The sequence below is a fragment of the Ammospiza nelsoni genome, chromosome 11 (assembly GCF_027579445.1).
Source record: "Ammospiza nelsoni isolate bAmmNel1 chromosome 11, bAmmNel1.pri, whole genome shotgun sequence".
Taxonomy (NCBI): domain Eukaryota; kingdom Metazoa; phylum Chordata; class Aves; order Passeriformes; family Passerellidae; genus Ammospiza; species Ammospiza nelsoni.
Genome location: NC_080643.1, coordinates 10,814,159 through 10,831,655, shown reverse-complemented (window position 1 = coordinate 10,831,655; position 17,497 = coordinate 10,814,159). Strand labels below are relative to the sequence as shown.

At 53.1% G+C, this 17,497-nt stretch overlaps 1 protein-coding gene across 2 annotated transcripts in view; it reads left to right on the top strand.

The window, feature by feature from the left end:
• Nucleotides 1-17,497, top strand: part of PLXNA1 (plexin A1) — a 115,331-nt gene that overhangs the window by 44,144 nt on the left and 53,690 nt on the right. For both annotated transcript variants that reach the window (XM_059479831.1, XM_059479832.1), the window contains exons 4-8: nucleotides 4,786-4,926; nucleotides 6,903-7,003; nucleotides 7,872-7,995; nucleotides 10,078-10,231; nucleotides 10,915-11,014. In XM_059479831.1, the coding sequence (XP_059335814.1) occupies nucleotides 4,786-4,926; nucleotides 6,903-7,003; nucleotides 7,872-7,995; nucleotides 10,078-10,231; nucleotides 10,915-11,014 (620 nt within the window). The remainder of the gene's footprint in view (nucleotides 1-4,785; nucleotides 4,927-6,902; nucleotides 7,004-7,871; nucleotides 7,996-10,077; nucleotides 10,232-10,914; nucleotides 11,015-17,497) is intronic.

Here is a 17,497-nt window from a genome sequence, read left to right as displayed (position 1 = left end):
AAATGCACTCCCATAAATAAGCCTTTCTTTGCCTTGCCTGTCAGTGCCGTGCGAGCCCCGTGGAACGGGAAAGGGTCCCCGTGAAAAGGCTGCCGAGTGTGTTTCAGGCTGATAAGTCCCTGCCTTTGAAGTGTGGCAGGCGGGCAGAAGCGCCCTCCTCTTGTAGCTGCTGCCAGCCGCTGCGAATTAATCACAGCCCCGCGCTGATAAGAGTACAAAGCCTGACTGAGCACTTCTCCTGCCCGGGGAGGGGGCTGGGGGAACGCTGGGGACCCAGGATGGAGCCTGGAGAGCCTGGGGGTGGGCAGATGTGAGGCTGGGCTGGGAGGGTGTATGAGAACTCTGGCTGTGGGGCAGTGCAGAGCCTGGAGAGCCTGGGGGTGGGCAGATGTGAGGCTGGGGTGAAAGCCTGCAGGAACACTGGCTGTGGGGCAGTGCAGAGCCCCCTCCTCCTGCTGCTGGGCTTAGGGGTGTCCCCTGTGAGGTTGGGTCTCTTGGGGGCCTTCTCTGTGGGCCCCCAAAAATGTGGGTTTGGTGCTGTGAGGAGCCAGTGGCCCACCCAAACACCTCCCAGACCCCGCACAGAGCTCTGCTGGCATGTGTTAAATCCAAAAGCAGCCTTGGCATGTCTGCAGCTGCCTTCCCTCTCCAGCTGGGCTTCCTCCCTCTCCACCTGGTGTCCCTGGCCTAGACTGAGCTGTAAAGCCCTGTCCTCCTCTGGACCTGCTGCCAGGGCTGGGTGGGTGCCAGGTCATGGCTGCTGCCCCGCGTTCCTCTCATTGCCTGTCTTCCCAAAGCTGGTTCCTCTCTGCCTGGTGCTGTGAGGATGTTGGGAGATGTTTCTCCTGGCAGTTGGCTGATCAGCAGTGGTTGTGGCACTGGGGAAGTGCCTCCTCACCTGGGCAAGCCTGAAGGGCACCTTGCCTAGGGGAGAAGTGTGCTGCCATGGAAGGAGCTGTTTCTTAGCAAGGTAACAGGCTTGTCTCCCCCAAAGCCTTGTATGGGATGGCAGCTCCTTTCTCCAGCCAAGACAAAGTCAACCCCAGGAACCATCTCTGGGTCTCTTGGGAGAGGATTTGCCCAGCTGGGGTGTGCAGTGTGCAGTCACTCATTACACCAGGGTCTCCAGGGGTTGGGGTATTGCCCCCCATCCTATCCCTCATCCTTCCTTTGACAGGATTCTCAGCTTCTGGTGGTGCAGCTCTTAAACCCCTCTTAGAGGGAATTTATTCTGGGTGCTGGCCCCATGGGGATGGGCTCATTGTTTGAGTGGGGAGGCTGTGCCCATGGGTTTCTGGCAGAGCAGCCCCTGGGCTTGCTTTGAGATGATTCACCCAAGCAGGGAGTTTATAATTTCATGCCTCTGGCCCTCCCTATGTGCTAAAAAAGGCAGCAGCCCCTCAAGACCCTCGCTCCTGCTGCTGTGCCTCAGTACAGCCCCGGGAGCTGGCTGCCCCTTGGGGCTCCTGCAGCTCCTGGGAGGAGGCATCACCACTGAGCTGCTGTCTGAAGCCAGCCTGAGGCAGGCAGGAGTGAGGGCAGGAATCCTGAGCAAGAAATTAGTGTGAGTAATTATTAGTATTGGGTAATTATATCAGCGTCAGGATGAGGAGAAAGGTTAATATGTTTATTTATTTATTTATTTATGGTAAATGTCTTTTCCCCTGGGTGGGAAGGCAGCCAGGGTGGGCAGGAAGGAGAGTGTTTCTGAGGGGGTCTGCTCTGATTTAACTGCATCCTCTCCCCCTTTCCCTGCTCCCAGCTACCCTGGATGCAGGGAAGGGGAGGAAAGGGGCCCCTTCCAGTGTCTGTGAGAGATGTGAGGCTCTTTGTGCATTCCTTGTGTATTCCTTGTGCATTCCTTGTGCTGCCCTACCATGCTTGTAGTCCAAAGAGCCCATCCTTGTCCTGCTGGCCATGATGGGTAGGTTCATGTTGGGCTAACCCTGCTGGAAGGGCCCTGATGCTGCATTTCCACCTTTGGTCAGAGTGGGTGCTCTGGGCAGTTGGGTCCTGCTTGGAGTGGGGGAGTCTGGGGTCTGTCTGCTCACACAGGTTGCTCATGGAAGTTGTGGGTGCCCCATCCCCAGGAGTGTTCAAGCCAGGTTGGATGGGGCTTTGAGCAATATGGTATAATGGAACCAGGGAGCTGAACAGAGGTGTTAGAGCTAGATGAACTATAGCTTCCTTCCACCCAAACCTTTCTGTGATTCTATGGTCTCCTCATGCTGGAGAGGAGTGTTAGGATGCATTTTCCTACCATGAGCTAAGTCACAGTCTCCGTCTGTGCCCTGCACTTTGGCCAACCAGAAAACATCTTGATTACCAACTCTCCCAAATTTCATTTTCCTGATTCCCAAGCACACCTACAGGTTATCCTTAACAGGGGGAGAGGTGCTATAGAGAAGGGCTCTTGTGTGTGCATGGCCCCACCAGAACATCCTGACGTGTGTCAGGCTGGGCTCCAGCCCCGTTTGACTACTGAGAGTATTTTTAGGTTCTTCCTGGAGCCTCAAATTAACTGGAAGTGCTTCATGTCTGTTGTTTTTTTAATACATCTCTCTCTCTTTCCCAGCACTGCACAGTGCAATAATGTAATGGGGAAATTACCCCGCTAGTTAAAAATTACTGCCAGCACCACACGCAGCCATAGATCTATTTTAGAACCAGGGGGAAACTGTATCGATTATTGTGTGCCACAACTGCAGCCCATAAAAGGATTGGAAAGGTGTGTTTGTCACCTTGCCATGGTGGGGTGGGGACATGGTGCCTTGCTGGGGAGTGGAAGGGGTAACTCTCCTCCAGAGAGCTGGCTTGGGAAGGACTTTGTAGGGAGAAACAGATTGCTGGTAGGGGAGCAACTTGTGAGGAGATGTGGGGAGGCAGGGTTGTGCTCTGGGGGTGATGCTGGGTACCACAGAGCAAGGGACACTGCTGGGCAGGGCTGCCACATGGCCCTGTGCTGTGGATGTCTGGGGCTTGGCCTCTTCTGGTCTGTTTGGGGTAGGAACAAACATGGTCCTGCACCTGGGCAGAAAGATACCCATGCCAGAAACGCTTTAGCACCCCTGGGTTCCCCAGCATGCAGTGGTACCAAGTGTGAGGCTGATGGGGAAGCAGAGTCTGTGCAGGGTCTAGCAAAGGATGCTGAAAAGGTAGGGGGAATACCAGGACAATTTTGGGTTTTGGTGAAGGCTCTTCAGTCCTGTGGAAGGAGGCACAGGGGGTTTTTGGCTGTGCCATGAGCTCTCAAGAGTTAGCCTGGCCCTGCTAGCCCAGTTGTCACATCCCTGGGGAGAGGGCAGCCCCTTTGCTCACTGCTATGCAGGACTCATCTCTCTCTGGTTGCTCAGGGGTCTCTTTCTTAATTAAATACATTTGTTTTGTAAAACTGCCTAAAAATAATCCGGGGCTGGTGCATGCAGGAGGCTGGCAGTGAATCAAAGGCGCCGCTCTAATTAAACGGGCCCCGGTTTGTTTGTGAGCCGCATACATTTCCATGCTAATCAGCTGCACACCGGGATCCTGCTTTCCCAGCCCCTGTCCTCCTGACTGGGAGCTGTGCAAATGCTGGCAGCAATTTACTGCAGGAGCAGGCGAGGTGGCCAGGCTGCTGAAATGGGGGCACAAGGGCTGGTCATGGATGTGCTGGGCTGTGGAAGTGGGTGTGATAATCAGGGCAGGGTTGTGGGATGCATTTGGGGAGGGGGCATGCTTCCAAGCAGCCAGTTTGCCCCTCTCCTATGGGGGGGATCCTGAGTCCTGCAGATGGGGATGCTGGACCAGGTCTCTGTGTGTGCCAGCAGCAGTATGGAGATAATCACAGGTAGAGTTTGCTCTGTCTTGCTGGGCATGGTGCTTCACTGTCTACTGCTGGGATTTTTGTAGAATGTACGGCTGATGTGGCTCCCATCCCCATCCCATCCCATCCCCTGAGCATTTCTCTGGCTCTGTCCCCCTTGGGGCTATCCCATGCCCAAATCTGGGGGTATCACAAGTAATGGCATGAGCACAAAGTGCTTCTGGCTGGTGGAGGTGCCAGTCAGGGTGTGCCAGTGGCAGAGCTGAGTTTAGCCCTGTGTGGTGTGTGCCTGCAGCTGATCACTGGGACAGCAGGAACCGGCGTGCTTAGGAAGGGCTTTAATGTAATTGTGAGCCACAAGGAGATTAAAGCCTTCACCATGCTCCTGCTCAGGGAACAAAGGCTCTCTCTGAACCTCTGTTGACCTCCAACTTCCTTGAGACCCTCTTGACTTTCCCGGTGACGAGTCCAAGTGTTTCCTGTGATGGATGGGCGGTTGGGAGCTGAGCCTGTGTGCAGTGTCCCTGCCTGGCAGGGCTCAGGCTGTGTGAGCTCAGCTGCTCTCAGCATCACTGGGGCAAGGTGGGGTTTGATGCTTTGCTGCAAGCTGGGGACTCATCCGCTCCATGCTGCAGCTTGGAGGGGTTTTGGGGCTGAGCAGCAGCACATAGTGGTGTGAAATGTGAGATTCAGGAATGTGTCCTCCCCCCACCTGGAGGGAGATGAATGCCATCAGCATGAATGTGGCGCAGATGCACCAGACAAATGTAAGGCAAGGGAGGCATTGCAGTTTGGTTTTCTGGAAAGGGATGGAATGCCTGCAGAGCATCTGATACTTTGCTGTGCTGCAGGGGCTGTGGAGTCACCCCATGGGTGTGGCATGGAGGGCTGGTGTCCCTAATGGGGCACATTCTGTATCCCCCGTCCTGGGGGGGCTGAGGTGTGTGAGGGATCATGCTCATCCCCCCTTGCTCTCCCCACAGATCCTGGTGGATTTGCCAGCCGAGAGGAAGCACCAAGCTGTGCAGTATGAGAACGTGGTGGCCCACGAAGGCAGCTCCATCCTGCGAGACCTGGTGCTGAGCCCTGACCGCCAGCACATCTATGCCATGACTGAGAAACAGGTAAGGGGAGGGGTCAGCATCCTCTGCTCTCCTGGCTTGGCAGCCCACCCTGCAGCCCTACTCTGCAGCCCTGAGTGCTGGGAAGCCTTTGGGCAGATCTCTGGGGGGTGCTGCCCTTTGCTTCCTGGGACTGGAGCTGCCTAGGGACCCTGGGGCAGCTCCTCCCTGCAGAAACACTGTCCTGAGGCTTTAATTGTTAGCAGCAGCTGCTTGAAATTCCCATGGTCCCTGGGGACCAAGGGCTTCCTGACCCTTCCTTGCTGTGAGTGGCTGGCCATAAACCTCCTCCCTGTTTTGGCCATCCCCCCCGAGCAAGGGTTTTGCAGGTCAGCGGGAGCTTCTTGCTCCAAACAACTTTTTGTCCTCTGGAGCAGCTGCTTTTGCATGACAGAGCAGAGGGGACATAAGGCTGGTACACCCCCAGGCTGCTGGTGTTCACCCCTTGGTCCCTGGCTGTGCTTGTGCTGAGCCAGCTGGAGGTACAGACCAAATCTGGATTTGGTGCTGCCATCCTGGCACCAGATGGGTGCCTGATAGGAAGTTTTGGTTGTCTTAGTGTCCCCATGACCTGTGGGACGGCTGCTGCTGTGAGTTCATCCACCCTTGGGCTGGAGGGAGTGAAGTGGGTTCCTGTCATGGTGGTGACACTCTCTGGGTCTGGTGGGTGACACAGGGTGGCCCTGCTGGGCTGTGCTGTGCCTGTGTCTCCCAGCAGCTCTGCTCCTCTGTCCAGCCAGGGGTGTGTGTGTGTGACTGGGACTGCAAGAAGAGCTGGGAGCCTCTCAGTCTCTTGGCCACCAGCCCGAGGGCTTGGGAGGGGAAAGGAGATGGAGCAGGAATGTAGGTTTGTCTAGACAGTCCTGAGGGGACAGCAGAGTTCTTCTCCCCCTCCTCCCAGTGGCTGTTTCTGGTTTCTGCTCTGCTGCAGGAAACATGCAGCTTTCTAGGTGGGGCAGAACCTGCATTTGGGCTCTTCCATGGAGCTGTCCTGGGCTGTATTTCCATCCCTGGCTGTTTCTGTCCCAGAGCTTGCTCAGCTGAGCTTCCCCTCTGCTGGAGAATTGGATGCCAAGGGGGCAGTTGCACTGACCTGTACTGGGGATCTCCTCCAGGGACCACCACAATTTCTGGGACCTGACCTTGTCTGTGTAGGGGGCGTACCCTCTGTCACCACCTGCCTAAAGCAATGTCAGGGACAAACAAATGGGGACAGTACAGGTGTCCTCACACTCAGGGGGGACTGGTTGGCCAATGAATGCCAGCCCTGCAGACATCATGCTGGGCCTGTGCTCTGCTGTGCTGTTTGGAGGGAGAACACCCCAGGTTTAGCCTTCAGTAGAGAAGTTTGCAGATTTTAATTAATGAGTGAGTGCTGCCCCATGGGAGCGGTGGGGAAACTGAGGCACAGGCACAGTAGGCATGGGCAGCTGCTTGGTGCTGCAGATTCCTTTGGCTGGCAAGCAGGAGCCCCCTTCCTGCACCCCCTCCCTGTCCTCCCTCTTCTCCTCCCCTCTCCTTAATAAAGCCCACTCTCTTCCCTGGTACGCTGGGTGTTATCAGAGTGCTGGTGGAAAGTAATTAAATGAACAGTTGTAACAGAGCTCGAAGGGCTTGGAGAATGAGGGGATTTTAATCAAATCTGGAGGAGCAATTAATAAAGGACTGGTAACCCTTTCAGAGCAGGGCTGCAGCAGCCATGGGGTGCCTGGCTGGCACTGGGAGCCCATGTGGAGCTGAGTTGGCCCAGCCCCCTCTCAAATACTGTTAAGGGGCAGCAATGAAAGGAACTTTTTTGGAGTAGAAGTCTCTCTGGGGTGGGATGTGCTGCCTCGGTCTGGGAGAGGAGAGGGCGATGGTGAGGGTGGTGGGTGATGCCTTCCCACTAAGAGGCCAGGGTGAGCCTGTGCTGGCTGTCTATGCCATGTCAAGGTGGGCAGAGCAGCCTGAGCCCCTTCACTCGTGCCTGCTCCCCGCAGGTGACGCGTGTGCCGGTGGAGAGCTGTGAGCAGTACGAGAGCTGTGAGCTGTGCCTGGGCTCCCGGGACCCCCACTGTGGCTGGTGTGTCCTGCACAACATGTGAGTACAGCAGGATTGTCCCTGCAGCTCTGCCAGTCACCTACCGCTCACAAAATGCGTCCATCCCCACTGCTGGTCTCCTTGGGGGCATCCCTCTCGGACTTTGGCCCCAAAATGCTGAGAGATGGAATGGTCCAAGGGATCAGTCATCCCCTCCTGTGGTGCCCAGGCTATGCATGGTGAAGCTGCTGCCCATGGGCTCCTGGGTTTAGCATTCTTGTGCCAATAAAAGAACTGAATATAAAATACTCCTGAAGTCTCTGGGGAGAGCAGAGCTCTGGTACGGGCCTCAGTCCTCCGATGTCCCTACTTGGCCATCATTTCCATGCCAAAGTGTTAAAAATAGGTTAAAAACTGTTGTAAAATAGTTGAGAGATCGTTAAGCATGTACTGTTAGTTTGGTTATTATATTGTAAAAGGGGTTAAAAGTATAGTTATAAGAAATATGGTACTCAATATAACATAACACACTTCAGTAAAGTGCAGCACCCCCCAAGTGTAACAAGCCAACCTGGACAGAACTGTAATGGGCCAATCAAGCACCTTAAACCTTCATGCAAATGAAGGATCAAAAAGGAAACCAGTCCAAAGGGACAAAAAACAGGACAAAAAGGGGCTTCTGACCCACTGAATGTGTGCCTCTTCATCTGGGACATCGCTGCTGAAAAGAAGCCCCAGCGCCGGCACTGCAGCACCCTTGACAGGAACGCTCCTGCTCGGCCCACGGGCCCCCTTGCTTTAGGCCTTTCTTTTTCTTATAATAAAAGCTGAAATCACTTTAGTACCAGGAGCTTGCCGTGCTGCCAGCCCAAGGCCCTGCAGGAGCCCGGGGGATTCTCCTCCTGACCACAGTGCTTTCTCCCCGCAGCTGCTCCCGCAAGGACCGGTGCGAGCGGGCGGACGAGCCGCAGCGCTTCGCCTCGGAGCTGCCGCAGTGCGTGCAGCTCACCGTGCAGCCCAGGAACATCTCCGTCACCATGTCCGAGGTCCCGGTAAGGCACCTCTGCTCCCTCAGCCTCCTCCCTGCCACCTCCTCACCCTGTGCAGGCAATTAAAAATAACTGATGACTGTACGGTGAATGGGAAAAAAGGGGAAGAGAGGTCTGAGGCAAAGCAGAACAAAGTGCAAGGCACTGATGAGGGCAGGCCGTTGGCTCCATATTGATGGGGATAGTAAAGCAGGTGATGATTACTCAGAAATGACATAACTGAGCAATAAATATTTCTCCATAATAAAGCATGACCATCAGAAATGCTGTTCATAGGCCAGTGATCTAGCTCCAGTTCAATAGCCTGTCTCTGACTCCAGCCTGCAGTAGATATTTTGGGATGAGACTTTGATGCTCAACTTGCTGCTCTCTCTCTGTGCAGGCAGAAAGGATGAGGCACTTCCCTGAAGTATTTTTCAGGCCATTAGCACTGTGAAGAGAAAAAGAAACAGCATATACTAGTAATAAACTGCAAGGTCTAGGTATGTGGCACTCAGGAATCCTAAAGAAGTTGGCCAAGGAGTTCTGTGGCCTGAGGATGTATGTGTGATAATATCACTTTGTAATAAATAACTGAATGTTGAGAAAAGCCCCAGAACAGAAAAGGTGCTCATTTTTTCTCTCAGGACCAAATAGTCAGAGACTGTTTTGTTTTACTTCAGAATTAGAAGAAGAAAAAGAGCAGGTTCAGAATACACCTGATAATGATTTAAGGATGGGAATATAATTTATGCCAGTCAATGTGGGTTTGTGTCTGACAAACCCCATTTTGCTCTTTGGTGAATTTATGACTTGAATTAGAAGAGGGACTGTGGGGATGTGATGTCTTTAGGCTCCTACAAGGCTTTTGACTTGGTACAACACAACGTTCTTATTAAAAATTAGCATTATACAATATTGCTAAAGCACGTGTTAAGTGGATTAAGAACTGGCTGTGTGACAGATCTCAAAAAGTTCTCATCAGAGGGGAATTGTCACTGGATGGAAAGAATTTGGAAAGCACTTGTGCAGGGGTAAATATTCTTTGGTAATGTGGAGATAAATGCGATATGGCTGCAGATGGGACCTGCTGGGATGCTGGAACTGGGGGTGGTGTGGGTGAAGTTCCTTCAGAGCAGCTGGGTTTGAGTGGGGCTGTTTAGCAGAGAAATTGGGGTTTGGTATTGCCCAGTCCAAAGTTAGCCATGGATGGAGGTTCACCTGGTGTTCTGGAAAGTGGTGCTGGGGCTGAGCCCTCGCTGTGGACTCTTGATGCTCCTGGGATGGAGCCAGGAGCTGGGCAGTGTTCTCACTCCTGGGGTAATTATCAATTATCTCCATGCTGATGGCAGGATGCTGCACAGAGGTCTGGGGTGGATGACATGGAGATACTCTGTTTGGGCTGGAGTGCAGCTTTCAAAGGGAGGGACTGAAAAACTCCCGTAAACATCATGTAAATGAGTTGAAGGCTGGAGAAAATGCCTTGCAGTGAGAGACTTCCAGAGCTCAATCTGCTTAGCTTATCAAAAAGAAGATTAAGAGGTGACTTGATTACAGAGTATAAGTGCCTTTACAAGGAGCAAATATCAGGGACTAAAGGGCTTTTTAATCTATCAAGGAAAAGCATAACAAGAACTAATGGCTGGAAGCTGTGAAAAATTCAAATTAGAAATAAGGCAAGCGTTTTGTAAAGTGAGAACTGCTGACCCTGGGGATGACTTTGTGAAGGAAGAGGTGGATTCTTCCCCTCCTCGCCTCTGCTGGAGTGGGTGCCTTTCTGCCTTTCTGTGCAACATACTTCAGCCCCAATGCTCTTCTTGTTCTCTCTAAAGAGCTGAGGCTTCTGGTGTGTCAAGGGCAGAGGACAGAGGCTGTGAGTCATTCCAGCTCTTAACCCATTTAAACCTGTGCTCCTTCCTTGAGCAGGGAGGGGCATGGATGGGGCTCCCTTTCAAAAGCCCAGAGCAGGTCTCCTCGCCATGTGTGGGTGGCAGAGGAGGAATTGCACCCCCTGGTCTTTCCTGTTGGCTAGACTTACACATAGCAGACACAGAGGAGCTCATTCTCCCAGTTCTCTGCGTTGATGCTCTTGCCTCTCCTCCCTAGCTGGTCCTGCAGGCCTGGAACGTCCCAGACCTGTCAGCAGGAGTGAACTGCTCCTTTGAAGACTTCACTGAGTCCGAGAGCCGCATTGAGGATGGGAAGATCTACTGCAGCTCTCCCTCTGCCAAGGATGTCATCCCCATCACCAGGGGCCGCGGTGAGCTTCTGCCCCAGCGTGCAAGAAAGCCTGAGACAGATGTCCCATGTGTTACCCCTCAGGCAGAGGTGGAGGAGGACAATCCTCCCGTGACAGTCATCCCAGTGTTGGACTCTGAACCCCACTTGGATTCTCAGGATATAGGAGGAGAAGGAATTGCTGCTCATGGGAGGCTGGTTCTTTAGTCTCCTCCAAGCCATGGGCACAGCTGCTTGGATGCAGCCTAAGGCACTGGGCTTGGCTGGTCCCTTAAGGTCCCCTTAGGGTCCCTTCCAACCCAACCCACTTTGTGATTTTACTTGCTGACTCCTCCTGGTCACCCTGGCCCTATTTCCATCTGTGAACCATTCCTGGGTAGATGTGGCTATGGGGTCTAGGACATTTTCCTGACCCCAAAACTATTAAACACTCCTTTAGCACACCCAGTATAACCTAAGGCCCCAGTGTCCCTGCCAGCAGGTTGTGTTTAGCTCTAGGGGCTCAGAGCTCTACTTGGCCCCTTAAATGTCTGAATGGAGGTGGATGAACACTCTCTTTTTATTGCCACGCTTGGAGGATTTTGTTAATTAACTGGACTGAGTGGTGATGCCCAGCTCCCTCCAGCCCATCACAAGCCTTGCACTGGATGCTGGGCCATGCACTGTGTCCTTTCTGATGTCTTTTTTTGCCTGGGTCTCTTGCAGGGGACAAGCGAGTGGTGAAGCTCTACCTGAAATCCAAGGAGACGGGGAAGAAATTTGCCTCTGTGGATTTTGTTTTCTACAACTGCAGCGTCCATCAGTCGTAAGTGGCCTGGACTTTGTGGGAGAGCTCCAGGAACAGATTGGTGGGATGGTGTGAGACTGGGAGAGAGAGTTCTCTGCTTTGTGGGTGCTGATGTTGCAAGAGGAAAGGGCAGTTGAGTGCAGTGTTGTTTACAGTGGGAAACCTCCTCCTTTTGCCTGTGCAGACTGGGACAGTGACCAGAGCACCCACAGTTGGTTTGGGTGTGTAGGAACATGTAGCATCAGGACAGAACCTCTCATAAAAACAGGGCTTGGGTTTGGCAAAACTTTGGAAGAAAAAAACGAGTTTACTGCACTGCAGACTGTAGAAATCAATCCATGTGACTGAAAACTCCAAGTGTCTTGTTATTCCTGGAAACAGTTAATAGGAGTGGCTTGGCAATGCAAGAGGAGAAGCCTGTACTTTCCTGCCACGGTACCTGCTTCCCAGGCTGCTGGAGAGGGAGCTGGAAACTTACAGCAACATGGGATGGAACATGCCACATGTCCTGGGGCGTTTACCCAAGAATTTCCTAACTGGAAGTAATTGTGAATTTGCTTTCTTGTCAGGCTGCTGTGAAATCTACTCCTGTAAGGGTTTCTAGACAGCTTGAGATATGCGTTTGATAAAATAGAGGAGGTGTGGATTATTGATGTGCTGTCTAAGCAAGGTGTCTAAAGTCTCAAACCACAGCTCCTGCTGAGGAGCTGCAGACAGTGCTCTTGAGCAGTGGGGGATGGCTGTGCTGTGCTGTAGGACTCTCAGAGCTCACGCTGGGGTGTGTTTGGGCAAAGAATTTGGAGCTCAAGAATGCAAGAGATTTCATTTCCTTGCCAGAAGCTTGCCATGGATGGTGGAGCTCTGGCTAATCAGTAATTATAGACAAGCAAATGCCAAGTGATCTCTTTTGGATGTCTTTTTGCAAAGTGTTGAGCCTGGCTTGGGGACTCTGCTGAAGTTCACACCTCCAAATCCTGTTCAGAGTTTCCACTTTGATCAGGGAGGAGCAGGTGAGCTGCAGGTGCCCTGGCTGGGGACCCACCCACAGTGAGCTCCAGGAGGGGTGTGTCAGAGGAGAGCCCTGCACAGTTTCTGCATCACAGGGATTCCTTCCCTCACAGGGATCCCTTCCCTCCTGCTCTTTGCACAGGGAGCAGGGCTCTTCCTGGGAGTGCTGTGCAGTGAGGGAGGAGAGACTTTGCAAACTTGACTTTCTGTCTCACCTTGACTCTGAGATGAGCTTTGTCTCCCTTCACATCCTGTGGTTTCAATAACATTAGCTCAGCTTTGGCTCGGGCTGGCTGCATGTCAGTATTTTGCAAATCAAAAAGCAGATATGACTTTTATTTTTGTAAATGAAAGAAAGATGACTTTTAAGTACAAATGGCATCAGATTTGGTCCAATCAGTGGTCCGGTGGGAAGAGGTGATGATGGAATTGGCATTTTATTTTATGTGCCTGACACAGGAAGGGAAAAAACCCCTACCCCCCCTGAAACAAACCTACAACAAAGAGCCTGACTGATTTATTACTGCGTTGATGTTTAATTTTGGATGCATTATTTAAAAAGGCTAATTATGGATGCATTAATATTTATGGCTCCAGTTGAAGCTGATAGAAAAGTCCATGTTCTAAGCTGCTGAACATTATTATTTTTTTGACATCAAGAGTTTTAGGGTTTGGAGGTAGTTTTAACTATGTGACCTGCAGTCGAATCGTAGCCAAAGAGCATGACAATACCTCCTGGGATGATGCAATACTTTTAAATACCATTTGCAGACAGGCTTCTTTAATGGATCTCTCTGGAGTTAATAGCCTTTCAGATCCAGGTTTCATATTTTGTGCAGGAAAATCTATACGTCAGCCTGATAAATTCTGTATTAGGAACAATGTGCTTTTCCACGAGGCTGATGTTTTTCCTGTGGAGATCTCTGATCACTGTGTGTTGTTTTCTTTTTATATTTGGATGGCTTTGCTTAGGTTGGAAGGCAGAGTTCTGCATGTCAAATCATTTCTCAGGTGAGGACAGAGTGTTGGAGTGAGATTTTTCAGATGGTTGTGGAGAGATGGGAGGCTAGTGAGGCAGCTCTTTGCTGAATTCAGCTGGGGTAGCTCCAGGGGCAGCCAATGCAGCTCCTCCATGTGCACCAGGGAGAGTCTGACCCTTCTTTTTTTCAGCAGACATCTGGAAAGGCATCAGCAAAACGTGGGCTGTGGGGCTGGTCCTGCTGCTGTGTGAGCATCCTGGCTCTCTTGTTTCCCACCACCTTGGCAGGTCTTCTTCCTGTGCATTTTCAAGGTCTGCTGGAGCCTGCCTGGTCAAGGGAGGGGTTGCAGAAGGGAAGATGCATCTGGTCACTTCTACAGGAGAGTACAGAGGGGGTTGGTTGGCTGTGATGTTCTGAGCAGAGGGGGTGCCTTCCAGGTAGGGCTCCAAAGCTGTCCCATCTGTTAATGCAGGGCTCTATGCCTGTGTGATGGAACTGTTCCCATCACAGACCAGCATCACTGGCTCCTGGCATACTTTGTGCAGGGTCCCTGGGAGCCCTGATCAGGAATTTACATCCTCTCTGGGGCTTCATTCCTTTCCAGGAGTTACCTGGGAAGCTTCTGGAGGTCCCAGCTGTATGTACTCGGGGCTCCTGAGGGGCTCTGGCATGTATTTTCAGGCAGTGGTGTCTTTTGGGCATCCTGTTCCTAAAGGTTTGGGCATTGGGCAGGGGATGCTTCTGGCTGAGCTGTGGGATTGAACAGGGGAGTGGAAACCAAGGGTTTGGTGCAGGGAAATGGGTCCCTTGCAAAGGGGGATGTGGGTGGCTGGGGGAGTAGAGAGCAGGGCTGTCCACAGCTTGTCTGCAGCTCCTGGGGACAGGCTCTGGCTCCTGCACTGGAGGATGAGCTGGAAACCCCTGTGGCAGGGCTGGGTGTGTTCCTGTGGGGTTTCCCATGGGACCCTGATCAAGTGCAGCATTTGAAGGTGCTCAGCACCTTTGATCCTGCAGTGAATCACCACGTCCAGCGCGTGCACAGGCAGATGTTGAGGCCGCCTTTGTCAGAGTTAAACTCCTTCTTCAAAGCGTTTGTGGGGAAATGAGTCCCCTTTTAAGATAAAGATGTAACACCAGGCTCCCTGCCTGCCTCTGGCAGAGCTTGCTGGTGAGGTGGGGGAGTAGGGAATCCTCACAGAGAGCTGGTGAGCAATTCCAGGGAATAGCAAGATGTATTTATCTCTTTCCGCTGTTTCCATGTTTCCTCGCTGGATTTCTCCTCTGGAAACTCTGTTTCATAAATCCTGTTGTGGTTTGGCTTTTTGGATTGTGTGGCTGTGGGAAGGGAGTTGGCAAGTGGAGTGGGATGGGGAAGAAGATGAGAGCCTTTGGTGCTTCCTTCAGTTCTGTGGGCAGGTTTTGCAGAGCTGCTGGTTCTTCAAGCACCAACGTGCTCAGCTCATCACCAGCATGTCCTGCCACTGCAACGTGGAAGCAAAAATCCAGGTGTGGCACAGGGAAAGGGGGAAAATCATATCAGCAAGTCTGATTCCAAGAGGGAATCCAAGCGTCCTGGAAACTTGTCTCCAGTCCAGGAGGTGGCCATGGTGCTACCCAGCCTTGTGGTTGTGCCTCAGTGTAGTGACAGCTGTGACACCCATGTCCCATCAGCTGCAGGGTGCTGAATTTCTCTGGTGCTAGGGCAAGGGCAGATATGCCAAATGGCTCTAACTCCTCCAGGCTGGAGAGATGTGACTCTGCTGTGTCTCTGTCCCACAGGTCAGGCTTTCCCTGTAAGCCTCCATTAAGTAAATGGGATTTTAATGCATGTCCCAAGGGCTGGGAGCAGCAGGGTTGTGCTGGTAAGGCAGGGCTGGGCTGTTCTGGTGGCCAAAGCATCCTTGGGCTCCTCTCTGCAGCCTTTCTTTCTGCCCACACATGGAGTGGCTGCTTCTCTGTTGGCCCATTGCTGCTGGTTCCCAGATGCTTACAGATGCTTTCTTTTCAGAGGCATGGACAGATGGCTGCAAGCAGTTGAGTGAGTGTATCTGAGTTTTTGTGGCTGAGTGGTGTGGTGGTAACACATCCCTGTGTGTTCCTGAGCTGGGGCAGGTGGAAAATCCTGTAGGAAGGCCCCAGAGACAGCTCAGGATAACCTGGTTTACATCAATTATGTTGTGAATGAGGAGGGCTGGTACAGCCTGGTCTTAGGCTTCAGTAAGAGGAGGCAGCTGAGTGTCTTTCAAGAGAATTCTCTTAAAACCCAGGGCATGATTCTGCATCCTCCAGTGTGATGGTGGATGCCCTGGACCACCCTGTGAGTAAGGACCTTGGCAAAAGCTGGCAGGGGTGGAAAAGAATTGGGTTGGTGTGAAAGGAAGGGTAGAAATGGATTGAGATGAGCAGGGATGGGGGGGGGCCAGAGCTGACTGCCCCCCATGCCTTTCTTGGGCAGCAGGGAGGAATCTGCCTGTGGGTCTGTGTAGGGCTGGGGGGACACTGAGCCCCTGCTTCCACTGCTCCTCACGATTTCCCCTTCTCCCTAGGGTGGAGAGATGGATATAAAGCCCAAAGCACTGAGTTCAGCCCCTGAGCCCTGACAGCTGCTGCTCCAGATGCAGGCTGTGCTGGAGCTGAGTATTCACTGAGGATGCATCCTCCTGCCAAGAGGAGATCTGAGGAACAGTCAGGGGGCTCGCAGGCGGCTGTGCTGTGCCTGTACAGATGCTGTTTTCATCAACACTGTGTTTATCATTTCCCTTCTTAATGGACCTCCCCTGCTCTGCTCTTGGTGCCATTCAACTTCCCCCTGTTCCTCCTCCCTGCCCTTCACTCCATGTCCTTCCTTCCTTCAGGGACATGCTGTGCCATGGAAATAGCCTTGGTGTGTGTGCCTGCAGAGCTCACACCTCCTGTCCTGCTCCTGTTTGCTGTTCAGCCTTATCTCACTCCTCTGGATGCTGCTTTTGTTTTGTGCCCCTGCTGTTCAGTGTGATGAAGAGCCCTGGGCTCCTCTGGGCACATGGTATGGTGGCATGCCTGGGGCTGGCAGTGCAGCAAGGAGAGTGAGTGAGTGAGGAGTGTGGATCCAGCACTGCTGGCTCTGCACACTTCCCATCAGCTACAGCTTTGCTTTGGGTCATGTGTGGAGACAGCTGGAACTCTCCATGGTTACTGAAGGTGCCTGCACACTCAGGGGGGAGTCAGTCCCTGAAGCTACCCCTGGGTCTGGGCTCATCCTGCAGTGATGCTTTTGGCTTTGTACCCACCCTGCTCTTTGCTGTCCTTCTGCCCTGTCTGCACCTCTGCTTCTCTGCAGCCCTTTCCCTAGCATGGCATTACCAAGTTTGGGATCATTGTGGAAGTGGAGGGGAGTTTTTGGCCCAGCTGTGGGGTGAGATGTGGGCAAGCGTGGGGGCTGTGGAGAGGCTCTGGCTTTGACCCTGGGGCACTCAAAGTTGAGCAGAGCTGCTTTGCTGCCTGCCCAGGCTGGAAGGGCTTTCAGGCCAGCAGTGAGCCTGGGCTTGTTTTGGGATGGGGCCCTTGGCACAGAGTGACCCTGAAATGCTGCCCTGAGGTTGGTGCCATGCTCTCTCACGAGGTCATCAGGGGGCAAGGAGGGCACTGCCAGTGGGTCTGGCCGCCTTTCCCTACCTTTCCTGGGCTTCATCTCCCTGGGCCGTGGCAGGGCTGGGGAGGAGGCAGATGGGGAACAAGCTGTGGGTCCCCATCAGTGCTGCACCCCCACCCAGAGCCTCGCTGGGCTCCTCGCTCTGCTGGCACGCTCTGGGGAGGCGGAACACTTCAACACATGAAGGAGAGCCTCCCTCTAATTACCAGGAGTGATGAAAGCCTCTTAGGCAAGAAGTGATGAGGGAAGAGTGCCTGACCGTGGGAAGGAGAGAGACGGCGCAGATGGCACCGTGCTGCCAGCAGCCTGTGCCCGTGCCAGGAGCACAGCATGGCACAGGGACACCTGGGCAGCCCAGCCCTGCTGCCCAGCCTGACCCACAGCCAGGGACCCCTGCCTCAGCTCCTTTGGGCCTTTGGGCAGCCCTGCAGGGTGCTGTGGTGGTCAGCAGGGCCGAGGCAGGGCTGTGAGCAGGGTTCACCATGTTACTGGCAGCCAGTGCTGACTTACTCACCACTCTGCCCTGGACCTGCTCTAAATGCAGCAGACATGCTGCAGAGCAAGGTGTGTGTGTGTGGGGAGTGCTCTCACAGTGGCATTTGGTGTCCTTATGGCAGAAGGGAGAGTGTGGAAGCCATCCCTGAGGATGGGGCTTTAGGAATGGCTCAGTTAAGTCAGAAGCAACTGGGAGGGCCAAATTAGGAAGGGGGAACCATGCACCTCAGTGTGTACATGGAGGATAACCTGAGATCCTTTCACAAGGGGAGACCAGCTGGGACCTGCAATAATTAAATGGCAAAGGAGACCCTAAGATGAGGAGGGTCTTGAAATAGCCAAGATTTGGCCTTTGTCCTGAAGAACTGCAAGTGGAGCTGTTGGGGC